Below are 11,941 nucleotides of genomic sequence, written 5' to 3' on the forward strand. Positions count from 1 at the left end.
GTCACGTTCCACGACTTCCTCCCCCACTCTCAGACTCTCTCTCGGAAGTTAGCGGCAAGCGGCCAAATGAAATGCACCATTACCTTGATTAAAACTAGGAATTTACTCTTGGTTTGAAGACTGTGGAAAGCATTTGGGATAGTGAAAGTATACAACTTAACAAAATATACAACAAAGGGCTGGTTTGTTTCAGACATTTCAGTGCAGAAATGTCACATGTTTACCGTGTTGTTTGTCACCAGAGCGAGCCTGAAGAATCGAGTGCACCATCAGGTCAAGGTTCTCGAACCCTTATCACACGGCGGTGAAATACCTGAGCTCACATGACACAAATTTGCACATCCTGTTTGACCTGTTAGTCGAGCGATCCTTAGCCACTTCTTACATATCTTGATTTTGTGTCTTTTCGCAGAGAGAAAACAATGCTTTTTTTTTCAGATTTATTATTTATTTCATTCTTCCTTATTGTCCGTCGGGAACCGTTGCCCTCAGACTTCCTGTTCTGAATGCAGACAGACTGCGAGCCGTCCTCTTGGTGCCATTGTCATTGTTGAGCCAAAGTTCTTTTAATCACATCGTCGACCCAACCCACTGTGATTTACTAGCCCCCCGCATCCATAGGCATCCACTCCAGCCAATTGCATTAAAGAGATAAATAACCCGGCCAATAAAAGTGCTGCGAGGGGGCCGAATGGGCCCTGGAAAGCTCATCGTCCATTTGGTGCAGCGAGCAATGTGTGGGGGGTTGAGCCAGGAGCGGGTGGGGGGCTTTTAGTGGAAGGTTTTTTAGGGGTGATATTGTGATTGGTGGCGGAGGTGATGTCATGTCATCCATCTTAGGGAGCCACTTCATTAGGCTAATGGAAGGGCTGGACCGCTCACCGCTCGTTCCTGTACGTGAATGTGTGTGTGTGTGTGTGTGTGTGTCCTTCCATTGATGGCAGCTTCCAAGGCTAAAGTAGTTATGAAGACTAAAGTGATTTTATTAGCCAGGCACATAGCCAATCACTGTGTATGGACATAACTGTGTGTGTGTGTGTGTGTGTGTAGGCAGAGTTGTGTGTGTGCCAGTGTTTTCACACAGCGCAGTAATGACACTGTTTTCGGTGTGGGGAGATAATGCGGCGTGTCTGAGCAGCCAAAGCACACCTTACTCCTTTGATGCTTAAGCTCCAGTCGCGTTCCCTTCGGTGACCTGCATGAAAAAAAAGCGAAGCGCAGGGAGGATACGTACCGCGCTTTGGCGTAATATCAGTGATAGACTTTGATTTGTCACTGACTCAAATTAGTATGTCACTTCAAATGTTCCCTCTTGTGACGAGTGACGAGGACAAATGGAACCTCTCTTTGAATTTTTGCGGCCCCACTTGGCCTACTCTCCCCATCTGTCTGTCTGTCCGTCTGTCACGCCTACTCGTATCTTCGTACCGCCTCTCCATCCTTGTCAGCTTTTCCACCTGAAGCCCACATGATTTTTTTTTGTCTGTCTGGACATGTGCTGTCTTTACGAGAGCGATTCCCCCGATTCCATTCCTCCCTTTGTTGCTCAGGTCATTCCACCTTCGGCAGCCTGTTTTATCCATCTCTTCATGTTTTTCAGGTGTCATATGAGGCCTGCCTCTGAATTCTTTTCTTTGCCTCAAACCTCTCAGTTGTCCTGTTGTTAATCCTTTCCATCGCTTGCTCCTGATTTTCTCTGTTTTTGTTTTTAGATCTGTGTCTTTCAAGCAGCTGAGCTTTCACTCGCGATCTGATGAAGCTCACAGCCTTGCTGGCAATATGCTAGATAAGGCATTGAGGCATTGCAGTGAAACTGAGGTCAAAATCAGAGAAAGCATTATTTAAGTCAGGGGTTTTCAAAGTGGGAGGCAGGCCTCCCCAGTTACAGGGAAGGCTCAGTGAATAGAGATTAGTCATTGCATTAGTTATCAAACGGAGATCACACGGAATAGATGAGATGTGTGTGATCTGGTTAAAGAGATGGTGGGGAATTTCACTCTTTTTCTCACATCTGCAGTCAAAAACTAATACATTTCTTAGGATGGGCTTTTTTAATGTATTTTGGTGTCATGTTGAACAGCAATAATACTTTGATTTTGTACATGACGGATCATGAAGAGAACCAGATGCCAAAAAAACGTCGTATTGTATTCATCGCACGACACCAGGAAGGTCCCTCCATTAGCAAACGTTAACAATCTCCCCTGTCTTATTTCTGCTGCACTCATGAGAAGTTTCCACAGGACATTAACCTGATATTACATTAATCTGTTTATTCACACTGTTTAGACTATAATGTGTGCATAAATATACTATTTGTGCATCCATACGTTCAGCGGAGGTGTTAATGGAACAGAATAACGGCACATTGTCCAAGCTGTGCTGTGATGTTTCATTTAGAAGCCTCCATTCTCTCAAGGAGAGTAAATCTGTGATGAAAACAACCACGAAAAAAAGTAGTAGTAGCTGTAGTATTTTCCAAAAACTTAGACATATGGTCTCTGTATCCATGAATGTCTGTAAATGAGAAGACGGGATGAGGAGTATCCTTATCAAGGCGCTGTATTCCCCCACATATGGACACCTGCTACCAGAGCAGAGGTACACCAGCCAAGCTGTTTCCTATGAATATTAATTCCTTTGCCGTTAGCTTCTGCTACTGAAGGTCACATGCCACCCGGAATAGGAAGAAAAACTATTCCCTGCTTTTTATTTATTACTTGTGACAGCCACTAATTTGATGTCTCTTTACGCGCAGATCTGAGAAGCAAATGGTGTTGTGACATTTTCAGACGAACGCGCGCAGGGGTGAGATAACTTTGATGGTCTGATGGATTGAAGGATGGAGAAAAAAACACGTGTCAATGCTTATTGGCTTCCTGTCAAACACGAAGACAGGTTTTATGATGTCAGCTCCGTGTAAACATTCAGCAGCTTGATGTAACAAAGAAAGCAACATTATTAGAGGGCTGCGCGGCCGTCTGACGTAACCTGTGGGTCACAGGTAAGAGGCGAGGTACTGTAGACATGTCTGATGTGATGTCGTTGTGCGGGTTTTTATTGTTGGCGCTTCAGGATCTTCTTTCGAGTGATGGCACTGATTGCTTTTTTGCTTTGTGATGATGATATGGGGTCTTCCATTATCTGTATGAACAAAGCAAATGTGCCTTAGAAACCTTAAAGATGTTGTCTTACCGTGTTAATCTGCACCCATTCTTCATGGCTCCAGTCCATCAGGGTGTGCTTTCAGAGCTTTGTGTATATACGTCACGTGCCTACACCTGTATTAACAGGCCTTTGCATTTCAAAGTGCAATGCTTGTTTGGCTTGTGTGGCCTTTAACGCCTGTCCCTGGTGCAGATCGATTTTGTGCCTAGCCAGCAGCCCACTGCTAACCTTGAGGTAAGCTGGCGTAATGAGATCGCATCTGACGGCATTGACTCACACCTGACAGCACTGACACTCTCCTCCCAGCGAGGGAGAGACATAGACAGGCAGAGTGGGAAAGGCTAGGTCCTCTGTGGGGAGAGACTGTGCTGTTAAAAGCTTTCTCTACACTGTAATATACGCTTCTACCTTCGATAGAAGTCGAGGTTTTGAACACTGAAATGGTGGAAACGTGGTTAAAAACATAAAAAATGTCGGCAAAAGTTACAGCTGTCAGTTAAGTTTGATCACATTAGAATTAAAACAGTTAACTGGCAAGTGTGTGCCTATAATGAGGATCGTAATCAAAATGCATCTAAGACATCTCTTAGAAGGAAAATGCTTGTTTGCTCCATGAGAACGCCAAGATTTCAGGCTGACCCTCCGTTATATTGAAACTTTAGCAGCTGCATCTTCTTGGTGTGCAGCACCTGAATTCAGGCCCTCTGTCTGGCCGTAGCCGCGGTAAGGAGCACCCTGTCTGTATTTTCTAGCATGGATTAAAAGCTCTGCGGTGGCAGGCTGTGAGAATCATTCGTCACCGGCGACAAACGTGCGCTTGTACACCCTGAAAAATGTGTAATCTAATTTGGAAATAATTAAAAAGTTGCTGCCCATCCGCGCCGTCAGTGTGATATACCTGTGAACATAACACGAGATGACTCTTTTCTTTAGAGCTGTGACAGGCATACCGAAGCCAATTCACAGATGCATGTATCAGGCCACAATTGGATGAGATGGGACTGGGATAACCATTATCTGAGTGGTGGTAATTGAAACAATAATGGACATGGTAACAGCTCGGAAAATAGCATTGATCCATCATCTAAGATGAGCCCTCTTTGTGCATTAAAACCATGACTAAATGACGCAAACTGATATTGCTCTCGGTCATGACTAGGTCTAGTTGGCTAATTGAAAAAGAAATGAGCAAGAGGAGGGTTTTGTGAGGTGTAGCAGAGTGATTCTCCCTCCTCGCCTCAGCGGGACTGTGAATCCCCCCCACAGCCAGGGATTTCTGAGGAAAGATTAGCCAAAGACATGGCACGATTTTGGCGGAAGTGTGGAATTGGAATCCAATTCCTGTATACCTATGTACAGATGTAGACTCGTAAGCCAGTGGGAGCCGGATCGATAGGAATCTAACAGCTTTAGCTCCTGTGTAGCTCAGGAGCATCCTCAGCAGGTTGCGCCTTTGTCTCAACCCTGTCCACCCGCTCTGGTCCTACTTTCTGCTGTGCAATCTGACCTTGACACGTTTTCCTCTGCCTCCGCTGATGTCCAACTTTCACTGGGTTGAAATGACAGTGAGATGCAGCCAGCCTATAGACTGAGCAGTCCTGGGCTGGATGAACACATGGAAAATGAGATCACTGACCTACAGCAAAGGTTAGACCTCAGTAAGCATGAGCAGTCAGATGATGTCTGCTGTTGGGGCTGGGGGTTTAATAAACTCCTGCTGGCCACAAGCATATTTTTTTCGTACTTCTCTACTCACAACCTGATGTGGTTATTCGTGAGTGTGTGTGTGTGTGTGTGTGTGTGTGTGTGTATTGTGATGTGTCTGAAGCTGCAGTCCTCATTGTAGCTAACTGTGTTAAGCTGAAACGCTGTTATTGATTACACACAAAGGTTGAGATGGAAAAGCAACGGAATGGGAATGGGCTGAGCTCCAGGTGTGTGTGTGTGTGTGTGTGTGTGTAAGCATGACTGTGTATGTGAGCCACAGCTGTGCTGTCTGTCAGCCTCTGGCTTATCCATTAGGGGAAAAAAAGGGGCTGGCAAGTTTGGCAGAGGGAAATACCAGTGTGAGGGAAAGAAGAGCGTATGAGGCTGAGGTGGAAAGTAACAAAGCTTTTGTCCTGCATTGATGTACTCGTACTTTACTTGAGTAGTTCCAATTTGTTAGACTCTGTACTTCTACTCCCTAAGTGCACGTGTCCCTAATGTGGCATTCCGACAGAAAAGTGCTGTTCAGTTGCAGGGGAGTGCTGGGATGAAGCTGGCTAGCTTGTTAACTGCTACATTAACAAAGGGTTGACTACACAGCTACCAAGAAGAAGCTTACAACTTGTAGAATAATAGTAGCACAACACTCACAGACAACATTCACTGTCACAGTGACACAGTGTCGGCCGATCAGCAACAAAACAGGCTCTTCTGTGTCTTGGTTGAGGTGACGAGACCCGTCCCTTCTAATATATCAATTTCCGTAAACAAGCAGTGCTGGAATCAAGCTAAGATCATTTACCGAAGCACTATATTAAGGTTTAATTTTGATTTGTACTTGATTCATATTTACATTTACAAAATACTGAATATCCCATCTGATTATCAGTTAGATACTATAGATATGTATAATTTATGTTTAATTGTACAGATACCCGAAGTACATTTTAATGCCAGAAAATTACCTTATCTTGTCAAGTATGACATTTGGGTACTTTTTACACCACTGGAAACAAGCAACAGTGACAACACCTTCGTCTTTCCAGGAAACTTGGATATTTTCAACGCGTGGCTCTCCCAGCGGCCAAACAAAAAAGGCAGAGCATGCTGAAAAAGGCCACTGGTTGCAGAAAACAGCATATGGACAAGGGGCCTAAAAACATCAGAGGGAGATATTGTTTGTACTTTTCTACATCTGTGTTTTTAATTCTGGTTATCACTTCCTGTTAATAAATTAATTACAATAAGTTCAGAAACAATGATGCATTGCCGTGGTTCAGAGTGCCAAACAGTGTATGGAATAGTCGGACCAATTAACACCTGCACCAACCAACAAAAAACTGCGTCAGTCATGTATAACACTGAAATGTTATTGTTACTTCTATGTCTCCCCTTTTCTCACTCTGTGTCATTGTCACATGTACTCAAACACACACTCCCTTTGTGTGTGTGTGTGTGTGTGTGTGTGTGTGTGTGTGTGTGCGCATCTCAACATGTATGTACTTGTATGTACACCCACTAGAAAACAAAAGCATGCACATACACATACACACACACATGCTTCTGGAAGTCCTATCACAATGTGTTTTGCTGTCTTTCCTTCGCAGACACCTGTGGTTAGGCTCACACACATAAACAAGCACTCTACCCTCTCTCTCTCTCTCTCACTCACACACACACACACACAAACACACAAACACACATACACACACCTGGTCTCTCTCTCACCTCTCCGCCAGAGTGTGTCTCTTTATGAGAGGCCTGCCTGGTGCCCAACTGCGAGGCCCTTTTAATTAGAGCCCTGCTGTTAAGCACAGGCCTCCTCCAGTGGTCCCATCCACTCCCTCACACCTACACACCCTCTGTCACACACTCAGCACCGCCGCTCCGCTCTACTCCTCTCCCTCCCCTCTGGCATCCACACACAATACATCCACATTGTATTCACTGTAGATCCAATTGGAATGTAATACATGACGCGCCAAGAGTCCGTGTCGAATATGCACTTTAAAGGCAGCACTTGAGAGCAGATTTTGCTCACCAGCTTAAGTTTGATTTTATTTATGAGAAACCAGTTCAAAAGAAAAAAAAACACGCATACTAGAGTTCATACATATAGAGAAGAGAATTACCACACAGAAAGTCTGAATAAGAACGGGAAAAAAAGTATGAACGTGACCCTATCGCTGTATTTATCTTCCATTTTGGAGCAGAATATTAGAAAGTATAATATTTTAATTTTGGCCCTTTTAAAGCCTGAACAAACATGATAGTTTGAATGAAATTAATTAAGTCTTGAGGGAAAACATTTGCCTCGGCTGACACAGAAGAAAAATCATCTACTTAGGACTTTTAGGATTTAGATCAATGGTAATAATGTATCACTTTTATACAGGAGAGGAAACAAGGCAAAAATAGAACAGTTTTCAGAGGAAACAGCAGTTTTAAAAAAAAAATGAAATTTAACATATTTTCCATTCTCCCTCGACACAAAATATTTCAAGTATGTTGATTCAAAAGATTATGTAGCTATTCTTATGCTGACAAAGTTTGCGATTGGGGGGATGGCAGGTTATCAGCGGTTGGCGAAAGAAACACACCAACTCACATAACACTCTCAGCTGTGCAGCCACACTCAGCTCCTCGCTGAAAGTATTCCTGGAACTCGCGCTGCTCTGTCGCACTCATAACCTGCATTCCTTCATTTCCCTTCTCGAGCGAAGCCTGAAGCCCTCTTTTAAAAAGCCCAGGTCTAACGCGCATTGATCCTCTCCTGCATCTGGCTGCTGTGATCAAAGAGCCATTGTTGTTGGGGGGCCCTCCTGTCTAAGCCGCTTTCATAAGGAACCTACACCATTTGGGGGGGGTAAGTTGATTAGAAACAATGGCGGGTGGGTTGATATTATGTTGAATCAGCTCTGGAATTTTCTAGGCTAAACTTCCCAAAGCCGCTGCAGCGTGTGTGTCACCCGGTCCTTGCGTGGGAGAGGGATTACAACCGCACAACATACGTACACATAATGCACACAGACCCCGGCCATAAATCTTGAGATGGAGGTTACAGTAGAGCTCTGTTACGGCCTGATAATCGCCATCGGGGCTCGAGTTCCCAACCTGAAAATCGACCGTCTCTATTATTTGAAAATGAGTTCCGAGGAAACAGCCCGACGCTGCCCCGCATCTGTGACTGCTTGTCTTCAGCTTGATGTGGGAAGACAGGTTCTTTAGGACCGTGGGGAATGAGGGATGGAGAAAGAGCAGGGTGGAGGAGGAGGAGGAGGCTGAGGAGGACTGCAGCTGTTGTTGTGTGGAGTTTAGTGTTGGTCTGGTGTGGCTTGGCAGATATCACAGCAGAGCCCGAGAGAGGCAGAAAGAAAGAAAGAAAGAAAGGAAGACACTGATGGACGCTCACTGATACTGACTGACGGTCGACCTTTGCCCTGGTGCGTCACGAGGACCCTTATAAAGTACCGGTTGACATAGAATCAAAAGTTTGGATGCATCAAGACTCATCAATATTCATTTTATAGATGTATATGTCATGAATTTAAGTCCCATTTCACCCCTTCATTCCATCCTCCTCACCTCGGTGCTCAGGACCCCTCCATTCTCAGGGATTCAGCGTGAAAATCAGAAGCACCTCCTCTGTGCCACCTCCCTTTCCTCCCCTCCACCTCTTTTTGCGTAGCAAATGTCGCCGCGCCGAGAATCCTCCTCTGGCTGCGTCCGTATCGACTCCTCCCTCTTCCTCGGAGAAGCAGACAGCCAACTCCTGCTAGGCCCCCTTTTTCCTCCTGTTCACAGGGCGGGAGTTTTTATTATGATTGTTTTTAAAGATTTTTTTTTTTCTTCTCTGTCTGCACAGGGCTGCTGATATTGCCGAAAGCAGAGAGAGAGAGAGAGAGAGAGAGAGAGAGAGAGAGAGAGAGAGAATACAGGGAGGGGAGAGGAGAAGAAGAGTGAGAAAGAGAAGTTATTTTGCTGAAGGACATTTGCAGTGGCAGCTTTTAACACCCACCCCCCTCTCCGCTCTCCGTTCCTCTCCCTCCATCCCCCCCTTAAACACACTTCTCTTTTTTTCTGCTCTTTAAATATTGAGAATCGTTGCAAATTCCTCTGGCCTCCTCCTTTTGATGCTCCTGGCCTCCCAGCAGCTCAGCACAAGAAAATGCACATGGAAGGGCTGAGACGCTCGGCCTAGCAGCATCAACAATTCCCCCCTTGCGGGACCTCCTTGCTCCCCCCCCCCCTCCCCCCTCCAGGCCCCAGTAAACGGGCGTGAGCTTTGCTGGTTTCCCGAGCCGCACCTCTTCCCTGGCTCCCCGCGTTCTCCGGTCTGAAGGCCAAGCTCTCCCTCTGGGCTGGCTTTGGCTGCTCATTTTCACTCTAACAGGGGGTGGCTCTCCACAGGCCTGGCTTTTTAGCCCACACCAACATGCATGCACGCACACACACAAACACAAGCACGCACAGCTGAAAACAGATGGCAGAGTGACCCGACTTGCTCCTGTCACTTTATTCTTTACTTTTCCTCCGCTCTCAACACACATCACAGCATTCTGCTTTCCTCATTCCTCCCTGATTGCTTTGCCTTTTTTTTTCTTCTTTTATTGCTCACATGGCTGCGTTTTAGATGCTATTTAAGATTTTGCTAACTAGTAGGGCGCAGGCAGCTATGTTGTGGGGAGCTTGGGAATAAAAAAACACAGCCTGGGTTTAGACACAGGATACGGCTGCATGCCTGAGCACATGCAGCTATCTTTGTTGTTTCTCTGAAGGGGAAAAAAAACAACCTGTAAATAGCCGTAATATAGAGCCAAAGCTGTTAATTCGGCTAACTGGCGGTCAGAACCCGGCTGGAGACCCCCCGTCAGTTTCATGTAAAACAGGAGAGCGACTCCTGAGCAGAAAGCAAGTGCAGCAGACTGAGATCATAAGCGTGTTGCTGCTTAACGGCCCTCTTTATGGGACTGGCTCTCTTTGTGTTTTAATGAGGAGGCCATGGACGGGTGGAAATAGCAAGGAGAGGGAGAGGGGAAGGTTGGGTCTATCGGGGAAGATGTGAGATCACAAAAGATTGAGAAAGAATAAAGGAGGGTGGGAGTGCTGCGAAGTAGTGCGAGAGAGGTTTAATGTGTCCCTCTTTCGTCAGGTCTGATTGGGAAGAAGGGGCTGAAGGGTCCCTGTTAAGGTGCCCCCTGTTGATTTTACTTCTCCTTCTTCTGGTCAAATGTTGCTTTCTTTTCTTTTCTTTTTTTTTTTTATTGCCTGAAGAAATAAATCCGCAGCTTCTCTCCAGGATATTTTAGTTGACCTGGACATTTTCTGCAAACAAACTTGGAGGTCTCTGTGTGTGTGTGTGTGTGTGTGTGTGTGTGTGTGTGTGTGCGCACGCGCCTTATTCCTCTCTATATTTACCTCCCCCCTGAAAAGTGTTTTTGAGCCCCCCAGTGCAGTGGCATGAGATTGGCAGTTAGCTGTGTGCTGATAAAGTCACGATCTGTGTGTGTGTGTGTGTGTGTGTGTGTGTGTTTGTTGTGTGTGTGTGTGTGTGTGTGTGTGTGTGTGTGTGTGTGTGTGTGTGTGTGTGTGTGTGTGTGTGGTTTAAGTGTGCCTGCTGGTGAAAGAGAGAAAGGAGGCTGGACACCTCAGGAATGTTTTTTTCGATAACAAGTTCCCCCAGCTCGCTCCAGCTCTGTTGTACAATTTTGTGTGTTTTACTGCACCATCTATGTGTGTGCGTGTTTAGGGAGCGGAAGGGAGGGTAGGGGAGCTTCTGCAGCCTTCTTGCTGTATTGCGATTGGCCACAAGTGTATTATGCTCTCTGGGTTCATTTGTAAATCACCACACATGTGAACAAACACCTGAAAAATGCAAAAACACACACACACACAAGACCTGTTTCTATTTTGGTTATCTTTTTACTGTTCCTTTCATCACAGATTTGAAATCTAGCGCAAAACCACACTCACGCAGTCCTACCTGTGGAGCGTGTCCAGGTCAGTACCCATGCGCAGTGCGCATCAATGCAGCGTTGCGCAACAGCAGAGCTGTCACTAACTCGGTCGTCCTTTACGCTGCTCTCCTCTCCGCAGGCTGCCTCATTAAACTTTCAGCTGAACAGTTAAAAACTCTTCTGCCGTTCAGTCCCAACTGGCTGCGGCGTAAGATGAGTAAATTAAATTCAGTCCGTCCGTTGGGTTTGAAGTCAGATGGAAGGATGGCATTTGCCGACTCAGTCCGCAGCAAAGCAGTGCGGCGTGGCCACAGGTGGTGCTCCAGGAGCCCTGACATCAATCTCACAGTCTGAAGTGACCCTGACTGGGCTGAAAAATAACACGTCCCTGGGTTTGTTGTCTCATTCTGTCTGTCTGTCTGTCTGTCTGTCTGTGTTTCCATGTCCACAGGCAAATCTTCTGGCGTCGTCAGGAGCCACCTGCAGAAGCCTGAGAATATCAGGGAGCTGATTCCGGAGACTCTGGAGCTGTTGGAGCGCACCGGAGGAAACGACGCCTTCGTGCATATAAAGATCATGGTGCCCACCTACCAGTCCTGTGTGGCTTATTCACCCTGACGCTGAACACATTTGTTCTTTATTGTTATGAAATATACACTTTCAATATATCACCCTTGCATTGTTGTTGTTTTATTACTTCAGTGGCTTATTCCACTCGCTGGTAAGGAATGCTTGATGCAAAGTGACTTTTATTTGAAACAGACATACACATCAACAAGGCCACATTAAAGTACCATGAGCCCCGGGGCGACTGTTCGAAGGCCATCCCCCACCACTCCAAGCAACCCTCCTGACTGAACTGTTACACCAACCAACCTGCACAGACATTTGGACACAATAACGCATCAACGATCACTCACGACTGCAGTTTAATCTAAAACTGTTGTGGCAGCAAACATGTCATATAATCTATATTTAAAGCTCACACACACACACACACACTGGCAGATGAAAGCTGGCTCGACTAATCAGTTCAAGTGCTGTAAAGTCTGAATGGCCGCAATAAAAGGGAGCACAAATGTGCGCCGGCAGAACTCATGCAAGCTCAT

At 45.9% G+C, this 11,941-nt stretch overlaps 1 protein-coding gene across 2 annotated transcripts in view; it reads left to right on the top strand.

The window, feature by feature from the left end:
- Positions 1-11,503, top strand: part of pacrg (PARK2 co-regulated) — a 135,748-nt gene extending 124,245 nt beyond the window's left edge. For both annotated transcript variants that reach the window (XM_030443002.1, XM_030443003.1), the window contains one exon: positions 11,284-11,503. In XM_030443002.1, the coding sequence (XP_030298862.1) occupies positions 11,284-11,450 (167 nt within the window). In that variant the 3' untranslated portion in view covers positions 11,451-11,503. The remainder of the gene's footprint in view (positions 1-11,283) is intronic.
- Positions 11,504-11,941: the final 438 nt, after the last annotated feature.

Source organism: Sparus aurata, chromosome 16, assembly GCF_900880675.1.
Source record: "Sparus aurata chromosome 16, fSpaAur1.1, whole genome shotgun sequence".
Taxonomy (NCBI): Eukaryota; Metazoa; Chordata; class Actinopteri; order Spariformes; family Sparidae; genus Sparus; species Sparus aurata.